This window comes from Saccopteryx leptura, chromosome 2, assembly GCF_036850995.1.
Source record: "Saccopteryx leptura isolate mSacLep1 chromosome 2, mSacLep1_pri_phased_curated, whole genome shotgun sequence".
Taxonomy (NCBI): domain Eukaryota; kingdom Metazoa; phylum Chordata; class Mammalia; order Chiroptera; family Emballonuridae; genus Saccopteryx; species Saccopteryx leptura.
The window spans coordinates 246,690,622-246,718,034 of NC_089504.1; the positions used below are offsets into that span (position 1 = coordinate 246,690,622).

The 27,413-nt window shown below is 45.5% G+C and overlaps 1 protein-coding gene and 1 pseudogene across 2 annotated transcripts; both read left to right on the top strand.

The window, feature by feature from the left end:
- The first annotated feature begins 9,147 nt into the window (after positions 1–9,147).
- LOC136395749 (histone deacetylase 2 pseudogene) lies at positions 9,148–10,999 on the top strand (annotated as a pseudogene).
- A 3,871-nt stretch (positions 11,000–14,870) lies between these two features.
- PSMD9 (proteasome 26S subunit, non-ATPase 9) lies at positions 14,871–27,051 on the top strand. 2 transcript variants are annotated; one of them, XM_066371063.1, is made up of 7 exons: positions 14,871–15,144; positions 17,833–18,071; positions 20,973–21,075; positions 22,110–22,321; positions 24,292–24,393; positions 25,327–25,420; positions 25,733–27,051. In XM_066371063.1, the coding sequence occupies exons 2-6, from the start codon at positions 17,934–17,936 to the stop codon at positions 25,417–25,419; spliced, it is 648 nt and encodes a 215-aa protein (XP_066227160.1). In that variant the 5' UTR covers positions 14,871–15,144; positions 17,833–17,933; the 3' UTR covers position 25,420; positions 25,733–27,051. The 2 variants fall into 2 exon arrangements, with proteins under 2 accessions (XP_066227160.1, XP_066227159.1); XM_066371062.1 differs by having other exon boundaries at positions 14,873–15,144; positions 25,327–25,415.
- The last annotated feature ends 362 nt before the right edge of the window (positions 27,052–27,413 follow it).

Sequence of the window (27,413 nt, forward strand, 5' to 3'; positions counted from 1 at the left end):
GGCACAGATGTGGGGTCTGACTCCTGGTGCTGCTACATCCTGTGTAGCTGGGGAAAGTCACCAAACCCCTCTGAGCCCCCGTCTCCCCATCTGTAAAGGGAGAGTGATAGGAGTGTGGTAGGGACTAGATGCAATAAAGCATGTCTTTGCCACAGAACTTGGTGCACAGTAAGGTCTCTGTTAATTAGGATGAATTCTGTTTCTTTGGGGTTTGGTGGGTGCCGATGGAGAACGGGGCGGGGGGGCTTGGTATTGCCACAGTCTGAGTTTGGGGAAAGAAGCTATGGCCCTGCCCCTGGCCCAAGTTCGCAGTATCTCCGGGGGGTAGGGAGGGTGGAGGTGTGAAGTTGATGATTCTGGGAGCAGGAAGGAGGAAGGCCAGGGCTCTCCCCAGCACCCCCACACCTAAGTCTCAATAGTTTTAAAAAAGATATTTAATTATGCAATATTTCAAATAGTGAAAATTTAAACAATAGTACAAAGAACACCCATAGACTCACCATCTAGTTTCATCAAATGTTAATGTTAGGTTCGGGTGCAGGGGTCCTTACCAAAAAACCTTAAGTAAGCAAGGCTAAACTTAAAGTCATCTGGTGTTGGGGTGGTTCCCGTAACTCTCCACTGGAGCGAACCTGACTTCTCCTGAGACCCTCACCCAACCTCCGGCTTGAGCACATCCTTTCACCCCACCCCCAAATTTCACGCCAGTACTAACTTCCTAGCTAATTAACTAAGCCTTGCAACCCTGTAAAGGCTTAAATTCCCAGACCCTCGGGGCTGACGCCAGGAGGGTCTCAGCCCATTTGTTTGCAGATGCATAAATAAATTTCTCTTTTTTTTTGTTCCCTTAATTCAGTGAGAGGAGGGGAGGAAGAGAGATAGACTCCTGCATGTGCCCTGACCAGGATCCACCTGGCAAGCCCCTTGGCGATGCTCTGCCCATCTAGGGCACTTGCTCCCTTGCAACCAGAGCCATTTTTGGTGCCAATGTGGAAGCCATGGAGCCATCCTCAGTGCACAGGGCCAACTCGCTTCAATTGAGCCATGGCTGTGGCAGGGGGAGAGAGAGAGAGAGAGAGAAAGGGAGACAGATAAGTGGGGAGGGAGAGAGAGAGAGAGAGAGAGAGAGAGAGAGAGAGAGAGAGAAAGGGAGACAGATAAGTGGGGAGGGGGAGAAGCAGATGGGTGCTTTTCCTATATGCCTTGACTGGGAATCGAACCTGAGCATCTGCAAGCTGGGCCCACACTCTACCACTGAGCCAACCCGCCAGGACCATAAATATAAAACTCGCCTGACCTGGTGGTGGCACAGTGGATAGAGTGTAGGACTGGGATGCAGAGGATCCAGGTTTGAAACCCCAAGGTCGCAGGCTTGAGCGCAGGTTGGCTGACTTGAGTGTGGGATCATAGACATGACCCCATGGCCACTGGCTTGAGCCCAAAGGTCACTAGTTTGAAGCTCAAGGCTGCTGGCTTGAGCCCAAGGTCACTGGCTTGAGCAAGGGGTCACTCGCTCTGCTGTAGCCCCCCAGTCAAGGCACATATGAGAAAGCAATCAATGAACAACAAAGGTGTCGCGACAAAGAACTGATGCTTCTCATCTCCCTTCTTACCTGTCTGTCTGTCTCTATCTGTCCCTCTCTGTCTCTCTGTTACAAAAAAAAAAATTCTTATAAAACTCATCAGGCCTTATGCGTTCCTCCTTTGGAGACCTAACAGTTAACATTTAGATGGCATTATTGTTATGTATTTTTATTATGCATTTTCAAAATATGTGGCTTAAAAAGTATCTTAATTGAGGAATGATTAAATAAATCAAAATATATGCATATGCTGGAATATTATGCAGTTATTTAAAAAGAATGCATTAAGAGACTTCATTTAGGGTGGAAATTCTCAATTAGGATATGAAATCACACATATAACCACACATATAATAGAATATAGATATATGCAAATAAAACAGAAATATGCAAATAAAAAAACAAATGAAATATACTATAGCAGTGGTTATTTATCTTTGGGTGGTGGAATTATGGGTTACTCTGGATTATGAAATATGTTTTTCCTTTTTTTGTGTGTGAGAGAGAGGGAGAGACTGGAAGGGAGAGAGATGAAATGCATCAACTTGTAGTTGTAGCATTTTAGTTGTTCATTGATGGAGGGTTTTATAGCAGAGTTGCAACAGCATCAGGACTTTAAAAGCTTCTCTGATCAAGGTCAACACAGGAAAGAGAGCTGAGCATGAAACCTAGCTGTCTGTAGCCACTGTGCTTGGACTAGAGTGGCCCAGTGGACTATTTGTGAGTCGTTATTATATTCGAGGATAATAAATAAATCGAGAGACTTTAGTTCCATTTGAAAACTGGACCCAAAAACAGTCAAACAGCCTTGGGCTCTGCTTCCTACAATCTGTAACTGCAGACTCACCCCAAATAGAACTAATGAGGGTTCAGAGCCTATAAGTAACTTCCCTGTCTCCTGCCAGGTCCTACAGCCCTCCAACCAAGAGCTAAGATATTAGCTGCAGACCTAAAGGGGTGAGCGCTGATCTGGGTGCCCATCCATTATCAGGGCTCACGCCACAGGGCAGGGCCATCTGGGTAAAGTTGAACTTTATCTCTCGGGGCACAGAGCCCATGTGCTTGAGCTTTGGGGTGGGAGGCAGTTGTATCAACAGACATCATTCATAATAGCCTGAGGGTCAATGGCACCGGATATGAGATCCCTGGGCTCTGGGGTCTGTGATTGTGGGCCACTCCCAGGCTCTGTCTGAGGGCACCTTGCCAGCAGGGTGCCCTGGATCCACGTGGTCCGAAGGACGTCCTCTGTGCTTGGCTCTGGGGGCACTGAGGAATGTTCAGGATGTTTGTTGTTTTTGCGTCTCCAGCATCTATTCCTACCGTATCTAACAGCACCTTACTTTTCCTTTAGGGAACCACCCCTTCCCCTTCTCTGTCCATGTGGTTGGAGCCCGTGAGCCAGGACTGGCCAATGAGAATCCCTGTGATTGGTTCAAGGGTGGGCACCTGACCCAAGCCGGCCAGTGTGGGTTTGCCCTGGGACTTCTGCTTGAGAAGAGCCTCTCTCTGAGCTCGGGGTTCGCTGAACTGATGGAGCGGCGCTGTGCTGGCCAAGTCCGCCTCTGTGGGGAAATCGAAAGAAAGCAGGGAGAAGCAAACGAGACACGCTGTTGCCTGATGTCTGAGCCTCTTGTTCCAGCCCCGCTCCTGGGTCCGCCATAATGCGCCCTCTTCTGCTTAAGCTAGTTTGAGTTGGGTCTCTGGCATTTACACTATCCAAACCTGGCCAACACAAAAAGGAGAATGTCTGCAAATAAATAGGTGTGTCTATGTGCCCATAAACTTTACTTACAAAAACAGGCAGTAAGAAAAAAGAGATAGCTGTCCAGATTTGGACCAAAGGCCAATAGCTTGTCCACCCCTGCCTAGACAAACAACAAAATACTAAATGAAGTCTTGGCTTGTAGCATTTGAATTCTATGGTGTAAATACTCTCTTATCGCCAAGTGCATGCTACCAACATGAGGTCACTGATCTTGGGGTCGAGAATGGCATATGTAGGAATGTGCAACACTGACATAATGCACAAAAACGTAGATAATACTAAAATGTGGTAAAAATAATTAGGAAGGAATGCGATTTGAGCATTTATTCTTTTGTTTTTATTTTTTTATTTATTGAAAATATTTTGTTTACTGATTTTACAGAGAGAGGAAGTGAGGGGGGGAGCGAGAGGTAGCAACTCATAGTCACTTCACTTTAGCTGTTCATTGCTTGCTTGTCTTATGTGCCCTGACTGGGCAAACCCCGGGTTTCAAACCAGCAACCTCAGCGTTCCAGGTCAATGGTCTATCTACTGTGCTACCACAGGCAGGCTATTCCTTTTTTTTTTTTTACAGAAACAGAGAGAGAGTCAGAGAGAGGGATAGATAGGGACAGACAGACAGGAACAGAGAGAGATGAGAAGCATCAATCATCAGTTTTTCATTGCGACACCTTAGTTGTTCATTGATTGCTTTCTCATATGTGCCTTGACCGTGGGGCTACAGCAGACCGATTAACCCTTTTCTCGAGCCAACGACCTTGGGTCCAAGCTGGTGAGCTTTGCTCAAACCAGATGAGCCTGCGCTCAAGCTGGCGACCTCGGGGTCTCAAACCTGGGTCCTCTGCATCCCAGTCCAACACTCTATCCACTGCACCACTGCCTGGTCAGGCTATTCCTTTGTTTTTAATGATGTTTATTTACTTATAAGATTCTATTATTGATTTTTCTGTTTCTTTTTAATTTATTCTTTAATAGAATTTAATCTTAAGTAATGCTGGTGTTTAAAAAATAAATTGGTTCTCAAACTTCCTGAAGGATTAACAGTAGGCTCTTTGGAGCCAGTAGGAGCTGCTCCTTCTCTGGTTGCCTGAGTTTAGGGGGCAGGAAGCCCCCATGATTGGGGACAGGCAGTGGCCGTGGAGACTGAGCAGCTGCTGTCACATCAAGGCTCATAGCACATCAAAGGGGTTTCTTCTTTCCTCTTAGGCCAAACTACCATGACGTCATTACCGTTATCACTTGCATAAGCCGAGGATGAAGTTACTCAAGATCAATCATTGATCCCTTCCAGAATGAACCTGTGTCCTCACCATCCAAGCCTTCCAACATCTCCCACCCTTTACGTCGGAGCATTGACTTTTCTTCTTCCCAGGGCAACAGGGGAATTAGCTTTGGCCTTTGATTTGCTGTGTTACCTTCAAATTGGGGGGGTGGGTTGGGTTACAACACAGTTTTGTTCCTACCACAGTGATATAACCTGAATTTTGGTGTAAGTTGAAACACACCCTAACCCAAGTCACTTACCTATCCTAACACAGTTGTAAAATCATAATCTAGAGCAGTGGTCCCTAACCCCCGGGCTGCGGACTGGTACCAGTCCATGGGCCATTTGGTATCGGTCCACAGAGAAAGAATAAATAACTTACATTATTTCCATTTTATTTATATTTAAGTCTGAACGATGTTTTATTTTAAAAAAAATGACCAGATTCCCTCTGTTACATCCATCTAAGACTCACTCTTGACGATTGTCTTGGTCACGTGATACATTTATCCGTCCCACCCTAAAGGCCGGTCCATGAAAATATTTTCTGACATTAAACCGGTCTGTGGCCCAAAAAAGGTTGGGGACCACTGATCTAGAGCATAAAAACACAACTAAGCCACAGAAAAAGGAAAAAGACATAAACACACTGTACTGTACACTGCACTGTAGTAACAGAAAAAATGACAAAAAATGAGTGTAATAAAAAATCCCTTACCTTTTATTCCTGTGATTGCCTCGCACACTGGAAGGGGCATTGCAAGGCGGGAGAGAGTGACCTATGGGGAGGAGGAAGCTGGAGAGGCAGGAGAACCTGCAGAAGGTGCTGGAGATACTGAGTCAGGGGAATCAGGATTGCCTAAGGAACATGCAGGAGATGCTGGAGATGATTCTCCTTGTAATACAAGTGTTTCATCTTGAGAAGCAGCTGATGTAGAGGGTACAGAATCTGTTTCAGGTCTCTCTACCTTCTTAAAGAATTATTCCTGGCTAGTCTGGAAGATTGATGGCTTTTTCTAACCAAACTAGTTCTCCCACATAGTTGGTAAGTACAACACTCGGCGTAAGCCAAAACACTCATGTCTCTATTTTTTTTTAGTTTTTATGAGAGTGTCATAAACTTGAAATGTCGTATGTCAAGACTGTTGTAACCCAAGGACATTCTGTATATTGCTTAACCTCTCTGAGCCTCCCTTCCCAATTCTGAATACAGTGTTAGGGAGAGCTGTAGGAACAGAGTTTCTGCTGCCCACAGGGATAGGAGTGCCTGTGTCCATCGCTTCGCATTGAGCACAACCCTGGTAGGTAGGTGTTATTATTGTGCCCCAGGAATCTGATGCTCAGGGAAGCGAAGTGGTCATACTGATAAGTTGTGACATTGAGATTCATTCCCCTTTATTCCTTGTCTAATTTAAAAAAATTCCCCATTGATTTGGGAAGAGAGAGAGAAGAAGGGAGAGAAAGAGAGAGAGAGAGAGAGAGAGAGAAAGAGAGAGAAGCATCAGCTCACTGTTTCACTTAGTTGTTCCATTTAGTTGTGTAATCATCAATTGCATGCCCTGACTGGGAAATCGAACCTGCAACCTAAGCGCGCTAGAACTGCACTTCTTCCACTGAGCCATGCAGCCAGGGCCCAATTCATCCTATTTTTCTGGTGTGTATCACTGTCTCGGGAGACCCTCAGGATGTTAACAAGTGAAAGAGTCTGAGAGGCCATTACCTAAGGACTTGAACCCAAAATGCTCCAGGAGCCAGGAGAGTAATACAGAGAAGAGAGCTGGGAGGGTTTGGAGGTCACACTCACACTTTGTCAAAAAGGGTGATGATTATTCAGCTTCAGCCAGTTGATGCGTGTGGGGACATGGGCCTTGTTTGGTCAGATTTTATCAAAAGAAGCTAGAAACTTGTGCATGACCTGTGGTGGCGCAGTGGATAAAGCATGGACCTGGAACACTGAGGTCATCGGTTCAAAACCTCAGGCTTGCCTGGTCAAGGCACATATGAGAAGCAACTACTACGAGTTGATGCTTCCTGCTCCTTACTCCCTTTCTCTCTTTCTCCTTCCTCCCTCTAAAAAAAGAAGCTGGAAATTTGAATTTTTATGAGAAATCCATTGACTGAAAAAAGATTGTGTTGTTTTGCCTGACCAGGCGGTAGCACAGTGGGTAGAGCATCAGACTGGGACGCAGAGGACCCAGTTTCAAAACCCCAAGGTCACCAGCTTGAGCATGGGCTCATCTGGGTTGAGCACAGGCTCACCAGCTTGAGTGTGGAGTCACTGGCTTGAGCATGGGGTCCTGGATGTGACCCCATGGCCGCTGGCTTGAGCCCAAGGTCACTGGCTCGAGCGAGGGGTCACTTGCTCTGCTGTAGTCCCCCCCCCATCAAGGTACATATGAAAAAGCAATTAATGAACAACTAAGGTGCTGAAACAAAGAATTGATGCTTTTCATCTCTCTCCCTTCCTATCTGTCCCTATCTATCCCTCTCTCTGACTCTCTCTCTGTCTCTGTCAAAAACAAAAAGATTTTATTGTTTTAAATTCTATTTATATAAACTATCCAGCCTGACCAAGCGGTGGCACAGTGGGTAGAGTGTCAGACTAGGATGCAGAGGACCCAGGTTCAAAACCCCAAGGTCACCAGCTTGAGTGGAGATCATAGACATGACCCCATGGTCGAGGCTTGAGCCCAAAAGGTTGCTGGCTTGAAGCCCAATGTTGCTGGCTTGAGCCCAAGGTCACTGGCTCGAGTAAGGGGTCACTTGCTCTGCTGTAGACCCCCACCCCATCAAGGCACATAGGAGAAAGCAATCAATGAACAAGTAAGGTGTCACAAAAGAGAATTGATGCTTGTCATCTCTCTCCCTTCCTGCCTGTCTGTCCCTATCTGTCTCTCTCTGTCTCTGTCTCTGTCTGTCTCTCTCTCTCTCTCTCACACACACACACACACACACACAAGAAAAAAAAAATCCAGGATAGGTACATCCATAGAGACAGAATGCAGATTGGTGGTGGCCAGGGGTGGGGGTGGGGAAAATGAGGAGTGACTGCTCAGTGGGCTTAGGGTTCCCATTTGGGTGATGAACATGTTTTGGAACTAGACAGAGGTGGTGGTCACACAACACTGTAAATTTGCTAAACGCCACTGAATTGTTCACTTAAAAAATGGTTAATTTTATGCTTGTCTCAATTTTAAAAACTTGTATTGGTTTTAAAATGTTCTTTATAATTTTGTATATTTGTTGAAATCGGGAAATATGTTACTGAAGATTAATGTACATGAAAAAGTGCGAAATGTTTGCACCTCAGAATTTTCACAAACTGAATGCACCAATTTAACCAGCTCAGATGTGTTTTATTTTATTCTTTAGAATAGAATTAATACAATTAAAAATTTTTTATTTACTCATTTTAGAGAAAGAGAGAGAGAGAAGGGGGGAGGAGCAGGAAGCATCCATTTTCATATGTGCCCTGATCAGGCAAGCCCAGGGCTTTGAACTAGCGACTTCAGTGTTCTAGCTCAACACTTTATCCACGCACTACCCCAGGTCAGGCCAGAATTAATACAATTTAAGTGAGGGGGGAAAAGAGAAAATACACATAATTAAAAGTTAAAAAAAGGAGGGAGGAGAAAATACAGAAAACAAACCCACCCATAATTCTTCATCCATTGGCAACCACCGTAGACAATTTAAGCATACCAGACTACCTTCTGAAAACATATAAACATGTACAGATATGATACTTTCCTGTAACATAGTTTTTTACTTATGTTTTGTGAACACTTTTCATGGTAAGAAATACCTACGTTCATCATTTTTGTGGGCCGGGTTTCATTTAAAGGCTATTTCATAATTACTTTAACCAAATGACAGGAAACAGCATCTGCAATGATCTATCTCACTTGAATGTACACTTTTACTTTAAAAACAAGCCTGACCAGGCGGTGGCGCAGTGGATAGAGCGTCGGACTGGGATGCAGAGGACCAGGGTTCGAGACCCCGAGGTCGCCAGCTTGAGGGGCTCATCTGGTTTGAGGAAAAGCCCACCAGCTTGAACCCAAGGTCCCTGGCTCCAGCAAGGGGTTACTCAGTCTGCTGAAGGTCCACGGTCAAGGCACATATGAGAAAGCAATCAATGGACAACTAAGGTGTTGCAACGCGCAATGAAAAACTAATGATTGATGCTTCTCATCTCTCTCCGTTCCTGTCTGTCTGTCCCTGTCTATCCCTCTCTCTGACTCACTCTCTGTCTCTGTAAAAAAATAAATAAATAAATAAATAAAAATTAAAAAAAAAAATCATTGCCTGACCAGGCAGTGGCGCAGTGGGTAGAGTGTCGGACTGAAATGTGGAGGACCCAGGTTCGAGGCCCCGAGGTCACCAGCTTGAGCGCGGGTTCATCTGGTTTGATCAAAGCTCACCAGCTTTCCCAGCCGGACCGAGTCTTCCCGACGCCCCTTCTTCTCCTCCCACGGCCTGCCATTTCCCGTGAGACGGCCGCCCCTACCGGAGCCCCAGCCCTTTTCACTCCCACCGAGCCGCAGCGGCAGCAGCAGGAGGAGGAGGAGCCCATGGCGTACAGTCAGGGAGGCGGCAAAAAGAAAGTGTGCTACTAGTACAATGGTGATATTGGAAATTATTACTATGGACAGGGCCATCCTATAAAACCTCATAGAATCAGCATGACACATAACTTGCTGCTAAATTATGGCTTATATAGAAAAATGTAAATATACAGGCCCCATAAAGCCACTGCTGAAGAAATGACAAAATACCACAGTGATGAGTACATCAAATTTCTACGTTCAATAAGACCAGATAACATGTCTGAGTATAGTAAGCAGATGCAGAGATTTAATGTTGGAGAAGACTGTCCTGTGTTTGATGGACTCTTTGAGTTTTGTCAGCTCTCGACTGGTGGCTCAGTTGCTGGGGCTGTGAAGTTAAACCGACAGCAAACTGATATGGCTGTTAACTGGGCTGGAGGATTACATCATGCTAAGAAATCAGAAGCATCAGGATTCTGTTATGTTAATGATATTGTGCTTGCCACCCTTGAGTTACTAAAATATCATCAGAGAGTCTTATATATTGATATTGATATCCATCATGGTGATGGTGTTGAAGAAGCTTTTTATACAACAGATCGTGTAATGACCGTATCATTCCATAAATATGGGGAATACTTTCCGGGAACAGGAGACTTGAGGGATATAGGTGCAGGAAAAGGCAAGTACTATGCTGTCAATTTTCCAATGAGAGATGGTATAGATGATGAGTCATATGGTCAGATATTTAAGCCTATTATCTCAAAGGTGATGAAGATGTATCAACTTAGTGCTGTGGTGTTACAGTGTGGTGCAGACTCACTATCTGGTGATAGACTTGGTTGCTTCAATCTAACAGTCAAAGGTCATGCTAAATGTGTAGAAGTTGTAAAAACTTTTAATTTACCATTACTGATGCTTGGGGGAGGCGGTTACACAATCCGGAACGTTGCTCGTTGTTGGACATAGGAGAATGCAGTGGCCCTTGACTGTGAGATTCCCAATGAATTGCCATATAATGATTACTTTGAGTATTTTGGACCAGACTTCAAACTGCATATTAGTCCTTCCAATATGACAAACCAGAACACTCCAGAATATATGGAAAAAATAAAACAGCGTTTATTTGAAAATTTACGCATGTTACCTCATGCACCTGGTGTCCAAATGCAAGCTATTCCAGAAGATGCTGTTCATGAAGACAGTGGAGATGAAGATGGAGAGGATCCAGACAAAAGAATTTCTATTCGAGCATCAGACAAACGGATAGCTTGTGATGAAGAATTCTCAGATTCAGAGGATGAAGGAGAAGGAGGCCGTAGAAATGTGGCTGATCATAAGAAAGGAGCAAAGAAAGCTAGAATTGAGGAAGACAAGAAGGAAACAGAGGACAAAAAAGCAGATGTTAAAGAGGAAGATAAATCCAAGGATAATAGTGGTGAAAAAACAGATACCAAAGGAGCCAAATCAGAACAGCTCAGCAACCCTTGAATTTGAAAGTTTCTCCAATTTCAGAAAACATAAAACAATGAGAAAATATTGGGAAGAAAAGTTTTCTTTTTGAAGACTTCTGGATCCATTTTATACTATTTTGGCATGGACTGTATTTATTTTCAAAATGGCTTTTTTTGGATTTTGTTTTTGTTTTTCTTGGCAAGTTTAGTGTGAGTTTCTAATTATGAAGCAAAATTTTTTTCTCCACCATGCTTTATGTGATAGTATTTAAAATTGATGTGTTATTATGTCAAAAAAGCTGATCTATTAAAGAAGTAATTGGCCTTTCTGAGCTGATTTTTCCATCTTTTGTAATTATCTTTATTAAAAAATTGTACTTGAAAAAAAAAAAAAAAAGCTCACCAGCTTGGACCCAAGGTCACGGGCTTGAGCAAGGGGTTACTTGGTCTGCTGTAGCCCCCTGATCAAGGCACATATGAAAAAGCAATCAATGAGCAACTAAAGTGCCACAATGAAAAATTGATGCTTCTCATCTCTCTCCGTTCCTGTCTGTTTGTCCTTATCTATCCCTCTCTCTGTCACTGTCAAAAAAAAAATTATTGTCAGACCTGTGGTGGCGCAGTGGATAAAACATCAACCTGGAAATGCTGAGGTCACTGGTTCAAAACCCTGGGCTTGCCTGGTCAAGGCACATATGGGAGTTGATGCTTCCTGTTCCTCCCCCTTCTCTCTCTCTGTATCTCCCTCTCTTCTCTCTCTCCCTCTCTCTCTCCTTTCTAAAATGAATAAATAAAATAAAAATAAATAAAAAAATTATTGATTTTCATGAGCATAAGGAAGAGAGAGAGAGAAAGAGGAACATCCAGCTGTTTCTGTATCCTGACTGGGGATTGAACTGGCAACTTCTACACTTTGCGACAATGCTCTAACCAATCTTGTGGCAGGGCTGCTTTTTGTTTGTTTTTTTTTTTTGTTTGTTGTTTGTTTTTATTTTTAATTTTTATTTTTTTTAATAAGAGATGTTTTTCTTTTTTTTTTAATTTTTTTTCATTTTTTTTTCATTTTTCATTTTTCTGAAGCTGGAAACAGGGAGAGACAGTCAGACAGACTCCCGCATGCGCCCGACCGGGATCCACCCGGCACGCCCACCATGGGGCAACGCTCTGCCCACCAGGGGGCGATGCTCTGCCCATCCCTGGCGTCGCCATGTTGCGACCAGAGCCACTCTAGCGCCTGAGGCAGAGGCCACAGAGCCATCCCCAGCGCCCGGGCCATCTTTGCTCCAATGGAGCCTCAGCTGCGGGAGGGGAAGAGAGAGACAGAGAGGAAAGCGCGGCGGAGGGGTGGAGAAGCAAATGGGTGCTTCTCCTGTGTGCCCTGGCCGGGAATCGAACCCGGGTCCTCCGCACGCTAGGCCGACGCTCTACCACTGAGCCAACCGGCCAGGGCTAAATTTTTTTTTTAATTTATTCATTTTAGAGAGGAGAGAGAAAGGGAGAGAGAGAGACAGACAGGGAGAGAGAGAGGAGAGAGAGACAGAGAGAGAAGAGGGGGAGGAGCTGGAAGCATCAACTCCCATATGTGCCTTGACCAGGCAAGCCCAGGGTTTCGAACCGGCAACCTCAGCATTTCCAGGTCGTCGCTTTATCCACTGCGCCATCACAGGTCATGTTGTTTATTTTTAGAGAGAGAGAGAGACAGACAGAAAGGGTGAGATAGGGTGAGAAACATCAACTCATAGCTGCTTTCACTTTAGTTGTGCATTGAGCTGCTTTCATATGCCCTGACTAGGGCTGAGCAAGTGTCCCCTGCTCAAGACAGAGACCTTGGCCTTTTCATGCCAGCAATGTTTGGGCTTAACCCTTTGAGTAGTACAAACATTCATGTATGTCCTCATGCCTCCTGACCATCCAGAGCACAATCAATTTCTTTTAAAAACGTGTAAAGCAACATTAAAGAAAGGCAAATGGGCCCTGGCCGGTTGGCTCAGTGGTAGAGTGTCAGCCTGGCGTGCAGGAGTCCTGGGTTCGATTCCCGGCCAGGGCACACAGGAGAAGCGCCCATCTGCTTCTCCACCCCTCCCCCTCTCCTTCCTCTCTGTCTCTTCCCCTCCCGCAGCCAAGGCTCCATTGGAGCAAAGTTGGCCCAGGCGCTGAGGATGGCTTTGTGGCCTCTGCCTCAGGCGCTAGAGTGGCTCTGGTCACAACAGAGCAACGCCCCAGATGGGCAGAGCGTCGCCCCCTGGTGGGCGTGCTGGGTGGATCCCAGTAGGGCGCATGTGGGAGTCTGTCTGGCTGCCTCCCCGTTTCCAACTTCAGAAAAAAAAAAAAAAAAAAGGAAAAAAGGCAAATGTATGTATGTTCTTCTTGTTTCCATAAATTGGTTATCAAACAAACATGATTTTAAGTTAATAAAACTGTAACTGGAACTAATTTCATTTTTTGAAAAAAAAACAAAACAAAACAACTCACTCCCGGGGTCAGCGAGTATGGAAAAAACTCACTCCTCAAAGGGTTAAGCTGGCAAGATTTGGGATTGCGTGGACAATTCCTCCCCTTACCCTCAAACCAGCCACCAGCCATGAGGTTTTCAAACAGGTGACCTCAGCCTTCCTGGTGAATGCTTTATCCACTGCGCCACTCCTGGTCAGGTGATGACTCATATGCTTTGACAGTGATTTTCCTTGTTAAGTTCCTCTGAATTCATATAAGTAAATGTTCTACTTTCTCAATTGCTTTCTCCTCTGCTCCACACGCTGCCCAGGCACTAGATGTTAAATCTCACATGTACAAGCCACCTCTGTCCCTTCTCATGCAATCACATGTAAGCGTATATAGACATGTATGTGGGAGAGCCAACTTTGTTGTGTAAAAATAGGGTCACGCACCATATGGAGCTCTGCATTTTATTTTCCCAAGTGTCTAAATACTGGTAACCATGTTGGCTGTTCTGTTTGTCCCTCCAAGTCCCTCCTTCCCTGCCTTACTTCATGCTCCAACCTCCTTTATCCTCAGCAAGTCAGAGTCTCAGGCAAGAGGACAGAGAAGAGGGCTATTCCCTGTCCAGCTCCCTGTCTGCCAGATGTTGTTTGGACTGCTGTGGCCCTCTAATGAAGGCCACACTCTGGTTTGGTGGCTACATCTTGTCTAGGTTCTGAAACTACTCATGACCCTTGGCATTTTTTTTAAGAGAGATTAATTTGTTGTTCCACTCATTTATGCATTCATTGGCTGATTCTTATGTTGTTGTTTTTTTTTTTTTACTTTTTTTTTTTTTTTTTACAGAGACAGAGAGTCAGAGAGAGGGGTAAATAGGGACAGACAGGAACGGAGAGAGATGAGAAGCATCAATCATTAGTTTTTTTTTTAATTTTTATAATTTATTTATTCATTTATTTACAGAGATAGAGAGTCAGAGAGAGGGATAGACAGGGATAGACAGGAATGGAGAGAGATGAGAAGCATCAATCATTAGTTTTTCATTGCGCGTTGCAACACCTTAGTTGTTCATTGATTGCTTTCTCCTATGAGCCTTGACCGTGAACTTCAGCAGATGGAGTAACCCCTTTGCTGGAGCCAGCGACCTTGAGCTCAAGTTGGTGAGCCTTACTTAAACCAGACGAGCCCAAACTGACGACCTTGGGGTCTCGAACCTGGGTCCTCTGCATCCCAGTCCGATGCTCTATCCACTGCGCCACTGCCTGGTCAAGCTAAACTTATTTTTTTTAATGTATTCATTTTAGAGAGAAGAGAGAGAGAGGGAGAAGTAGGGGAGTAGCAGGAAGTATCAACTCCCATATGTGCCTTGACCAGGCAAGCCCAGGGGTTTGAACCGGCGACCTCAGAGTTCCAGGTTGATGTTTTATTTATTGTGCCAACACAGGTCAGGCTTACTGGTTGATTCTTGTATGTGCACTGAACAGGGATTAAAACCACAACCTTGATGTATTATGATGATGCTCTAACCAACTGAGCTACCTGACCAGGGCCCCCAGATGGTTTTATCATTCCTTATTTGCTCTCTTAAGCTTGTCCTTGATTCTGTAAATAGTTCTTTCACTAAACACCCTGTAAGTATCCTTTGGAGTGTGGTAGTTATTTCATGATGTAGCCCTGAACTGATTCAGTGACTAAGCTAAAATTCTAAAAAATTCTTAGTGAGCCAGCTCCCACAAGCCTGTCAATAACTGGGACCTTGAAGTTCAACCCCTTGGTTTATTGATGCAGGAACAGGGTGTAACTGACAGGCAGAGTATAGTCTGCGTGGCTCCTACACCAGGGCAGAGGGGAAATATGGAAAGTTTGCCGAGTCCTGAAGGCAGGCAGTATGAATTATGACCAACCAGATCTTCCTGGGATAGCTCTAGCTTCCTGGATCTATTTTTCAATTCTGTTTCTCTTGGCCTCCTCCTTCTGAAGTGGAAATGAGCACAATACAGACATTTGGAAGAGGCAAACAGTTCAGGTTCTCGGAGGTCTTGGCAGCTTTCTAAAACAAAGCCTTTGTTGGCTGGCTGTGGCCCTGAAGGTAAGATGCAAGGGTTGTTCTCTTAGTCTGTTCCCTTAGAATCTGGTTAAACACTGGCTGTCAAGTAGATAAGAGTATATTGCTTCTGTGTGTGGGTCCATGGGAGGAAGATGTTCTAGAGCAGTGGAGTCAACCTGGTCCCTACCGCCCACTAGTGGGCGTTCCAGCTTTCATGGTGGGCAGTAGCGGAGCAACCAAAGTATAAATAAAAAGATAGATTTAACTATAGTAAATTATTTTATAAAGATTTATTCTGCCAAACTAAGCGAAAATATGACATAAAGTACTTGGTAAGTAATTATTATTATATGCTTTAACTTGCTGTAACTCTGCTTTATAAATTATATAAGGTAAAGTTACTTCCCTATTTTATAAATCACCATTACTGTGGAACTGGTGGGCAGTTAGAAAATTTTACTACTAACAGAGATACAAAAGTGGGCAGTAGGTATAAAAAGGTTGACTACTCTAGAGTAAGAACTGATGCTGAGATAAAGTATATGTTGGGTATTTTACTTCACATTTGTTATTTGTGGAGGAGTCTTTTTCAAATGTTTGATGGAGGCAAACATTTGAAGATAAACAAGCCTCAGCCAACATCCTTTGAGTCCTCAATGGGTGGATACATGGATAAGCATACATTTACAATACCAGGGAAATGGTACAGTGAACAGCCCATCTTTGTGTTGGGTTGGAGAATGATTCTCAGGGGAGGGAATGTTTGAGCTGGATCTTGAAGGAGGAGCTGAAATCGGCCTGGCTTGAGACGATGTCCTAGAGAAGAGATGAGCAGATGCTAAGGCCTTGTGCTAAGAGAGATGAAACAATAAATGTGCCAGAAACTGCTAGGAGCTTAGTGTGGCTGGAACCTAAGTTGTATGTGTGTGTTGAGGGTTGTATGGGTGTGAGTCCAAAAGGCAAACAGCGATCAGAAGCATCCGGAAAGACAAAAGAAGGGCATTGCAAAGGCACTGACAGCTTCTCAATGGCGGAGTTACAAGAGTCACTCTCTTTTTTTTTTATTTTTTATTTTGATTTCAGCGAGAGAGGAAAAGAGAGCGAGGAACATCAAGCTGTTCCTGTATGTACCCTGACCGGGGATCAAACCAGGAACCTCTGTGCTTCAGAACAATGCTCTAACTGATTGAGCTCTCCAGAAAGGGCTACAGTGTCACTCTTTGGGCAGGTTGTTCTGGCTGCCCTGTAGAGAATGGATGAAAGGGGTAACCGAGAAGCTGCGGTCACCGCAATCTAAAAAATTTTGGGGTGATGGGGTGAGAGTAGAGATGGAGGCAACCAATGGCTTCAAGAGCTCTAAGGGCAGGAGAAGGAATGGGATCTAGGTTTATTATAACAACAACAAAATTGACAATAACAACATAAGATAGTGACTTAAACAATAGCTCCTTTGAACAAGGAGATTTTCTTATATAATCATAATACCATTGTCTTACTGAGGGAATTTAACATTGATACACTATAATCTAATATAAAATCCCATATTCAAATTTCCCCAATTGTCCCAAAAAACATCCTTCACAGCATTTATTTATTTATTTATTTATTTATTTATTTATTTATTTATTTATTTTGAGGGGAACCAGGTTCCAATCAAGAAGCATACTTTTGCATTTCATTGTTGCATCTCTTTAGTCTTCTTGGTGATTGCCCAGCACTCAGGGTTATTTTCCAATGCTGACCTTTTTGAAGAGTTCAGGTCAGTTGTTTTGCAGAATGTCCCTCGGTTAGGATTTGTCTGTTTGTTTTCCATGTTTGTATTCAGGAAGAACATGTTGGAATACTACAAAAGTGATGGTGTGTCCTTTTCATTGCAAAATATAAGGGCCACATGTGAAGATATTAAAGTTTCTTGTTTGGTTTTAAGTTGGGTTGAAATTTGGGCGGCTTGTTTTGCTAGTGGGGCAAGTGCGGTTATTGAGATGACTTTCTCAGCTGTCCAATGGGGTAATAATAATAATCCTGGTTTATAGGATTATTATACATGTTAAGAGACACTTAAACAGTGTTGGGCACATTGTAACTATTTGATACATGATCAATATTACTATTATTGTTACCCAAATTCATAAAGACCTAAACATGTGACAGGCACTAAACCCAGCAATTCTTTACCTCTAGCACCCAGGACAGTGTAAGGCACATAGGAGGCATTCAATAAATATTTGTTGGCAAAATGACAGCTCTATGAAATAGTTTTCTATTGATATAGGACCAGTATATACAGGTGAGAAAACTGAGCCTCTGAGAAGTGAGGTAATTTACCTAGGTCACTACATTGCAATAGGTGGCAGGAGCATCGGATTTGCACCCAAGCTTGTAGGGTTTGTAAAAACGAGGGATAGGAATATGAATTTGCTTTGTAACCCATCCAGAGCTGTGTAGACATGAAGAGCTGGATTGGAGCACCACGCGCAGTTCTCTTCGCAGATACAAACAGTAGGCGTTCAATAAATGTTAGGTGAATGAATGAGGACAGAAAATGAACCAGCTAGGGAGAAATCACCTTACCCTGGTCCTGGCCAGCACGCCGGGGTACCGGGAAACCATTCCTCCGTATATTGCCTCAGTTGGAGGCGCCACAAGACCACGTTTCCAGGAGGGTGTGGCTTCAGGTGGCCCCGCCCTCAAAGGAAACCAGGCCCCTTGCCCCTCCCCGCGCTCACGAAGGGCCGTGGTGTTTTGGTCTACTGACGGAGCCGTAGCCAAAGTTTCCTCGGGGGTCCGCAACCCGGAAACGAGGTGTCTAGAATCCCGGGCTGAGGTCCAAGATGTCGGAGAAGGAAGCGCGGTCGAGCAGGGTCTCCCCACAGACCAGCGCGGTGACTGTCAGCGACGTCCAGGAGCTGATACGGCGCAAGGAGGAGATCGAAGCGCAGATCAAAGCCAATTATGAGGTTCTGGAGAGCGTGAGTGTGGGCTCGGGGCTCCTGGGTGGCTTAAGGGGCGTCCCAAGGCCTCCGGACTCGGTCTCCTGACACCGGGAGGACTGGGAGACCGGGGCGGCCTCCGCTGGAGCTCTCAGCTGTGGATCGGTCTCCTTGGGAGGCCCAACGCGCCTTAACTGCGGCCTCTGTCGGCAGCAGTCGGGCAGATAACGTTGAGAACTGCGAACAGTATTTGGTCTGACAGCGTTTATGGAGCCCTTACTGTGTTGCCGGGCGCTCTGTTAGGCGCTCAGCACTGGTGGGCTCATTTAGTCCTCGAGAAACCCTTTGAGGTGAGCTCTATTATTCCCCCCACTTTAGGGGTGAGGAAACTAAGGCACTACTTAACTGAGACCTGCCTCCAGTTACAGAGCTAAGAAGTTTGCAGAGGCCGGGTGATTGATAATCACCACTACCATCAATCTTTGTTCAACGTTTACCAGGTGTTCTGTGCTTTGCTAACTTTACCTCAGAGCTTCTTAAACTTTATTGTGGACGTTAAAAATCAGATTCTGAAAAAAAAATTAGATTCTGATGAGGAGTACGTGCTGTATTTCTGGCAGATTACCAGCGGTGCTGATGCTACTGGTCAGGGGACTAAGCACTAACCTTTGAGTGACAGTGAAGGCTCATTATTCTTACTGTATAAAGAGAAAACTGAGGCCCAGAGTCGGGAAAACCCTTATCAAGAGTCTTGTAGCTGGCCCTGGCCGGTTGGCTCAGTGGTAGAGCGTCGGCCTGGTGTGCAGGAGTTCCGGGTTCGATTCCTGGCCAGGGCACACAGGAGAAGCACCCATCTGCTTCTCCACCCCTCCCCCTCTCCTTCCTCTCTGTCTCTCTCTTCCCCTCCCGCAGCCGAGGCTCCATTGGAGCAAAGTTGGCCTGGGCACTGAGGATGGCTCCGTGGCCTCTGCCTCAGGCGCTAGAATGGCTCTGGTCACAACAGAGCGATGCCCTGGAGGGGCAGAGCATCACCCCCTGGTGGGCATGCCGGGTGGATCCCGGTCGGGCGCATGCGGGAGTCTGTCTGACTGCCTTCCCGTTTCCAACTTCAGAAAAATACAAAAAAAAAAGTCTTGTAGCTAAGAAGTGGCAATGGTGGATCAGGTCCCAAGGTCTGTCTGGCTCCAAAACTGATAGTTTTTCTTAAGCCACCTAGTGTAAAACCACAAGTCAATTTGCAGAGAGAGTAGGTTAATTATGTCCCATACAGGGCAGATGGAATGCATTTTAGATAATGGGAGTAAGATAGAGTACCAGATGGAGGCCAGCGTACTGTTTTACTGGGTGCTGACTATATATGCCAGAAGGGTGCTGGTTTATGAAAAAGTCACTTGCTCAGAGTCACAAAGTGGCATTTAGAGCTTAGGCCTGTTGTGCTTTCAAGTGTTATGCCAGAAATTTCTTAAACTTAAGTTATTGTCTACCATGAGCAGGATGCTGTATCCATATACTTCCTGTACTGTTATTCCCTTTATGTTTTTCTTAAAGTTGACCCCCTTTTTCACTTAAATAAAATTATTTTATAATAATTTTTAAAATTGATTTTAGGGAGAGAGGAAGGGAGATAGAGACAGAAACATCTGTTTCTGTATGTGCCCTGACTGAAGATCAAACCTGCAACCTCTGCACTTTGGGATGATGCTCTAACCAACCGAGCTATCTGGCCAGAATTTAAATAAATTTATTTTAAAAGGAAATTTCATCCCTGGCCAGTGATGCAATGGATAGAGCATTGCCCCGGAACACAGAGGTTGTCGGCTGGATCCCAGGGGTGCTAGCTCAATCCTGTGGGCCACCAGCTCAAGCCCAAGGTTGCCAGCTAGATCCTGGGATTGCTGGCTTAAGTCTTCCCATTTTATAATTGAGGAAGCTGAGACTTAAAGAGGTGAAGGTCTTGCCTGACCTATGGTAGCATAGTGGATAAAGCATCAACCTGGAATGCTGAAGTTGACAGTTTGAAACCATGGGCTTGCCTGTTCAAGGCACAGATGGGAGTTGATGCTTCTTGCTCCTCTTTTCTTCTCTATTTCTCTCTATCTTTTTCTTCTCTCTAAAATGAATAAATAAAATCTTAAAAACATAATAAAGTAAAGAGGTGAAGGTCTTAACCAAGGGCACCCAGATTGTACGTCGCAGAACTGGGATCATGTCAAAGGCTGACTGCAAATTCCCTGCCCTACATCGTCATCAGTGTGTAACATGTTTCATTGCTTTTGTATGCCATGATCTAACTTATGTAGGAAATGTATTATTTCAAATAGGGAATACATTCCCATTGTCAAAATTCAAAGTCTACTAATGGCTGTAAAATGAAAAGTCTGTCTCCTTCCCCTGTCCACCAGCCACTCAGTTCCCCTCCTTCGGGGCCATCTGGCGATATCAGTGTATCCATCCAGGGGTGAGAGCCTCTTTTTGATATCCCTTTTAGATTTTTTTTTATATTCAGCAGAAGCAAAGGCCTGCCACAGCTGGGTGCTCTCAGGGGGTATCACTCCCTTCCAACTTCCAAGGCCATCAGCCAGCCAGGTGTCAGCTGCCTGTGGGAAGGAGGGGGGTCAGGGTAGTTGGAGGAGGAGGCTGGCCTTGGGGGATTCGTGCTCAAAGGAGTCATTAATTTTATCTGCACAGTTCCATCTTCAGAAGAGGAATGATTCATGAATCACTTGTATTATCAAAAAGCAATTTAAAAATTAGGGCCCACCTTTGAGAGTTCCTGTGAGAGGATATGGGTAAAACACGTGGTCTGCGCCAAGTGGTCAACAGAAGGCAGCTCTCGTTACTGTCGCCTGACAAAGACTGTGGAAGAAGAGAGTCTGAGGAAAGGGGTCTTGAGGACTTCATACCTTGCAGGTTTTTTTGATCCACATTTCTTCCCTTCAGCAAAAAGGCATTGGAATGAACGAGCCCTTGGTGGACTGCGAGGGCTACCCCCGGTCAGACGTGGACCTGTACCAAGTTCGAACCGCCAGGCACAACATCGTCTGTGAGTGACCCTTGCGGGTGGGGCGTACCCCACCTTATAGAAGGAGACGTTAAAGGCACACAAATGAAATCACCAGGAGTCTATGTTATCTGCTTGCCTCACTTCTGCCTTGACAGGGTCATCTCATTGTCCCCGTGAGAGGACTGAGAACTCAGGGAATGGGTTAAGCTCAGGGTTCTATATTTATAGTTTCATTTTTCACTTTGTTTTTAAGAACTTGACTTGATGGTGGAAACTTTATTGAAATAACAATAGAAACCCAAGTCAGATATTGCTTACAATCCTACTCAAACCAATTATGTGTTAGGACTTATGAAACAGAGGGAGAAGAGAGGTTGGGTAGCATATTAGTCTTTTGCTTCTGATATAACAAATCACCCTGGACTTAGTAACATAAAACGTCACAAATGTGTTATCTCACAGTTCTGGAGGTGAGACGTGCAAATGGGTCTCACTAGGCTAAGATCAGGGAGTGGGTGGAGCTCAGGGGAGTGGGTGGGGCTCTCATCTTTTCCGGCTTCTAGAGGTCACTCACGCTCCTTGTATCATGGCGCCTTCCATCTCCAAAGCCAACAATCACAGCTCTCCAACTCTGTCACGTCTCTCTCGCACTCTGCCTCCCTCTTTCACTTACAAAGACCTGTTGATTGCACTGGGCCCACCACTTGGATAACCCACGGTAATCTCCATCTCAGAGTCTGAAACTTAATCACATCTACAAAGTCCCTTTGGCCAGGTAAAGTAACATAGTTACAGGTTCCGGGAATTAGGACAGGAGCCTCTTTGAGGGACCATTGTTCACCTTGCTGCAGGTGGGCAACCAGCAGTCTACCACCAAATCATATTGGAAGGGAACTGTTGTCTACGTTTTCTTACTGACTTCTACTACCCATTTGAATCATGACTCCACCTGAGTGTGTTTTGGTGTAAGGCCGAGCACGTAGGAAGTGCTTATTCAATATTCAGTGAGTGAATGTGGGAGCCTGGTGTCCTCAGCTGCCATCCTTAGCCCTGATATGGTTTTCTTCTCCCAGGCTTGCAGAATGATCACAAGGCGGTGATGAAGCAGGTGGAGGAGGCTCTGCACCAGCTGCACGCTCGGGACAAGGAGAAGCAGGCCCGGGACATGGCCGAGGCCCACGAAGAAGCCAGGAGCCGCAGCCTGGAGCAGAGTGAGGGCCTCAGCCCCTCTCAGGCCTTTGCCAAGGTGAACAGCATCAGCCCCGGCTCCCCTGCCAGCATCGCGGTAAGCCAAGGCCTGGCCACCCAAATCTGTACCCAGTGGGTGCCTTAGGGCAGGGGTGCGGTGGGGGGGACTATGGGAAGCCAGAGCCACGCTCTCTCTGCACTGCAGCTTGACTTCACTTTCTCATTCAGCAAACACTGAAACCTGCTGAGGGCCCAGCCAGGGTTTTGGAGAGGAGTCAGCCCCTGCTGCCCACTAAACTGGTCAGGGAATGATATGGGACACATGGTGGAAGGTGGCAAGTGTTGCAAGGGAGGGATGGAGAATCTCTTCCTGGTACTCATTGTAGCCGGACACTGACTGGTAGACATGGGGATAACAGCTGCTGTCCCACCAGATGAGCTACATCTTTCATGGGGTATTTTAAAACGTTTTAAACAGCTTTATTGAGATGTAATCCACATGCCATAAAATTTACCCGTTTAAAGTATACAATTCTGTGGCTTTTCATGTATTCACAGAGCTCTGCGTCTGTTTTAGAGCATTTCCATCATTTTAATTAAAATATTTTTTATTAAGTGAAAGGCAGGGAGGCAGAGAGACAGATTCCCACATGTGCCCCAACTGGGATCCACCCGGCAAGCCCATTAGGGGATGATGCTCGGCCATCTAGGACCACTCCTCCATTGTTTGGCAACTAAGCTATTTCAGTGCCTGAGGTGAGGCCATGGTGCCATCCTCAGTGCCCAGGGCCAACTTGCTCAAAGATTTGAGCCATGGCTGTAGGAGGGGAAGAGAAAGGGGGGGGGGGGAAGCAGATGGTTGCTTCTCCTGTGTGCCCTGACTGGAAATTGAACCCGGGACTTCTATACACTGGGCTGCTGCCTGCCGCTGAGCCACTTGGCCAGGGCCCATTTTCATCATCCTAAAATGAAGCTATACCATTTAGTCATTCCCCCCAAAACCCTCCCATCTTCCCCAGCCCCTGGCAACCACCAGTCTGCTTTCTGTCTCTATGGACTTGCCTGTTCTGAGCACATCGTATAAATAGAATCATACACTATCTGGTCCTTTGTGACTGGCTTCTTCCACTTAGTATTGTATTTTCAAGGCTTGCCCATGTAGGAGCGTGTACCATTCCTTTTTAGAGCTGAGTAATCTCCATTGTGTGGATAGATCACATTTTGTTTCTCATTCATTAATGGAGTTTTTAGTTTCCATTTTTTATCTATTATGAATGATGCTGCTGTGAACGTCACATGCAGGTTTTCATGTGGGCTTGTATCTAATATTTAATCCCACAGCCACCTCCTGCAGTCGGTGCTAACTTTACTCCATTTCACCCATGAGGAAAAGCCTCTGAGCCTTGAAGTAGTTTGTGCCAGGGCACATCCTAAGACAGGGAGCAAGGTCCTGATTCCAGGTCCTCTTTAGCGTCACAAGGTCCTAGTTGGACATCGGCTGTTTTCTTTGGCACCATGTCCACAGCATCTAGCACAGTGTTATAGTTGACTCGTGTCAAATACTATTTGTAGAGGGGATGAGTGAATCACCAGCCAGGCTTTTAGAATGAAAGAGTCACCCTAGTCCTGGGTCAGTATTGTGCCTGTGGCAGATTATTTGAGGGCTTCTAGGGAAAACTTGTCTGAATTTTGACCCCTGAACAAAGTAGGCCCTGACTGAGTCGGCCGATGTTCATTTGCCCCTGAACCTGGGTCAGGACCCCGGAGAGCAGCATTTGGTTTTTGCCCATACATCTCAAGACCTCTAGAACTACCAGCTTTTCTCAGACACTGGGCAGACTTGGCCACCTTCTACTAGATCTACCCTAGGAGGAGTCCCTGGAGGAGGTGACCCAGTTATCCACCCTCTACATGAGGTATCTGAATCCCTGCCCTCTTTGCTTTGGGCCTCCACTGTCCCCTGTAGAAAATAATCTGTTGATCTTGACCTTAAATTGGGTATGGAAGGGTGAAGAACACTGGAAGCACATTTAATCTCTATCCTGGTTTTCCATTTCTCTTCTTTAGGGTCTGCAAGTGGATGATGAGATTGTGGAGTTTGGCTCCGTGAACACTCAAAACTTCCAGTCGCTGCAAAACGTTGGCAGCGTGGTACAGCACAGCGAGGGGGTGAGTTGGGGGTCATGTGGCATTTGGTCGGTAACCCTAGAATTGCCAGCGCCTTTAACTGCTGCCTTCAAAGTGCTGTTACTCAAGCATAGTCCCTGCTTGGGGCCTTTGAATGTGCTGTTCCCTCTGCCTAGAATGCTTTTCCTCCCTCAATTCCTTGTTTTTTAAAACTGCTTTTTTTTCTTTTATTTTTTTCTGTGGCAGAGACAGAGTCAGAGAGAGAGACAGACCAGAAGGGAGGGAGATGAGAATCGTCAATCCTTCGTTGCGGTTCCTTAGTTGTTCATTGATTGATTTCTCATATGTGCCTTGACTGGGGGGCTACAGCAGACCAAGTGACCCCTTGCTCGAGCTAGTGACCTTGGGCTCAAGCTAGTGAGCCTTGTTCAAACTAGATGAGCAAGCCCGCGTTCAAGCTGGCGACCTTGGGGTCTTGAGCCTGGGTCCTCTGCATCCCAGTCGGACGCTTTATCCACTGCGCCACCGCCTGGTTAGGCACTATACTATATTTCAACAATACCTTATTAAGAGAGACATTAGGTGTTTTCAGTTTTTAAATTTATAAACAGTCCTGGGAGGAACACTTTGTTTGTATATCATCTTGTACTTTTGCAAAATGTATTTCCAATGCACCTTTTATTTATTTTTATTTTATTTTATTATTTTTTACAGCCTTTCTCCTGTATATACCTTTTAAAGAGGTTTTTTTTTTTTGGGGGGGGGATGTGTTTCTGCAAGAGGTTGGTGCTGATCTGCAGCCCCACTGGCTGCCCCAAGAGTGCCACATCCCCCACACGCACGAATTGCAGGCTAGTGCTTAAAATAAGCATCTCTGCCAATCTGATGGGCAAAAAAAATATATCTCAGCATTTTAGCCTGAATCTCTTTGAGTACTACAGAGATTGAACCTGAAATGAGCTACTTTCCTTTCAGAAGCCCCTGAATGTGACAGTGATCCGCAGAGGGGAGAAACACCAGCTTAGACTTGTCCCGACACGCTGGGCGGGGAAGGGACTGCTGGGGTAAGGTATCTCCCTTTCCTTGGTTCGCTCACACCGCAGCTTCCGTTGTGTGCTGGTTACATAGGAAGCCTGGGGGCGGTGCTGGGAAATGATGGGCATCCCCAGGTGACCAGTAGGACTCCAGGATGAATACCTGTGGTAGGATGAGACTGCACGTACGGGGTGGGGGAGCCCTGGTCTCTGGTTCTTTCATTAACTGTCCATTTGCTTTACAGAGCTAACTACAGAATGTAGTGACAAGCTCAGGAGGGCTCACCTTCTGATCTTCCTGAATGAAGCTGCCAAACTTACACTGTTTCTTTTTTTTTCCCTTCCAGCTGCAACATTATTCCTCTGCAAAGATGATTGTCCCTGGGGAGCAGTAACAGGAAAGCATCTTCTGTTGTCCTGGACCTGGGTCTAGGGGGGCCTTCTTCCAACTCTTCTGTCCCTGAAGTTTAAGGATCTGCAGGAGGCTGGGAACCTGAACTTCTAGGTGGTGAATATGCTGTGGCCTCCAAGTGTTATCTCCTGGGGCTTTGTTAAAAACTTGAGAAGTGCTTCTTAGCATCTTTCGCAAATTAGGCCGTGGCCCTAAGTGGAAATCCTCTAATTGTGGGCAAGAGGGTGGGAGTTATTCTGACAGATGCTGCTGTGACTTTATTTTAGAAAAACTTCCCCCCAAGTGAACACAGTTTTATAGTACTGATACAACCCCAAATGAATTTTTTATAAACCTTGCAGATCAAAGCTTAGACTGGAGTTAGACTATCCTCATAGAAAGCTGGGTAGAACCACAATTGTGCCAAAGTCACGTCTGACCAACATTTGAGGAACATCATTGTTTATTGCAGGGGGTTTCCAGACGCTCTGGCTACCCACCTGTGTTTGCATTGTGGCCTTGCTGCTCTAAATACAGAAACTGCATCCTCAGCAGTTGAACCTCCAGAGCCACAGCTGCTCCCTTTAAGAATAGAGAAACCAGGAGGCTCCCCAGGCTTCCCAGCGAGGGGTTGGCTTTCTTGTCCATAACCCACCAGAGGGCAGCAAGCTCCCTTCACTGCTAGAATAAAAATGCCTGCAAATTCGCTTCTAATTTGACTTTTTATGTGCACCTCCTTGTCATGCCCTCAGGTCAGCACTGTTTTATAAACCACTCAGGTGTGCCTGACACTGCTGTTGGCAATAAGCAGTGTGTGCACATCTGACCCCTTGAAAATGCCAATTCCTCCTTCCTTTCATTCTCTCTTTAACATGGCAAGATGGGTTTCCGGGATTCCTAGTGCCTCTAGTCTTTCTCTCTTCTTGGTATCACAGTGTTTATTTCCACAGACCCTTCTCAGATGTCTGGGCTGTTTTCCTGAGGCACGCCTGTGTTCCTGAGACTGGATGTGCTTGGGTTGGATAAGAATCCAGCTTGCCCCGACGGGAGTCGGTATTGGGGTGTGCTTCCAGCCGTGGGTTCTCATGCTCAACTGGAAAGCCTTCCTGTCTAGTGTCTTCCCCAGACTGTCACTCCAGCCCTACATCCCCATGTATTTCCCACATGGCCACAGTGCTTACCAACCTCTGCTGTTTAAATTGTGTTCTAATTCCAAGTGCTATTCATTTTCGTTTTTTGAGCCCTAGACTATAATAAACAGCTTCTCCTATTCAATTTATCTTCCCCCCTTCTTTTTGAGATGTATGTATAATAAATTAATCAGCATTGGAGCATGGGGAGTGGGGGGGATCATTCACATTCTCCTAAAAGAACAGCAGCAAAGAGCCTTCTGCATCCGTGCTGTGGCTGGTTCCCTGCAGGCCTCCCTTTAGAAGCTTCATGAGTCTGAGATTCCAGGGGAAGGTCACTTGGAGGTAGAATGATCCTAACAGGTTTAACCAAACTGGTTTTGCTGAAACGCTTTGTGATAAGAACAGCAAGATAATAACCTATGTAATACAGTACTTAATTCCAGCTAGCTTAACTTCTCAACACAGCGCTTCTTTCTCAACACAGCGCTTCTTGCCCCGGTGGAA

Bases quoted from the DNA above. Each gene is read 5' to 3' on its own strand.
- PSMD9 (XM_066371062.1), top strand. From the start codon at position 17,934: ATGTCGGAGAAGGAAGCGCGGTCGAGCAGGGTCTCCCCACAGACCAGC. The intron at 18,072-20,972 runs GTGAGTGTGGGC...TCTTCCCTTCAG, and splicing joins ATTATGAGGTTCTGGAGAGC to CAAAAAGGCATTGGAATGAA. The intron at 25,416-25,732 runs GTAAGGTATCTC...TTTCCCTTCCAG, and splicing joins GCGGGGAAGGGACTGCTGGG to CTGCAACATTATTCCTCTGC.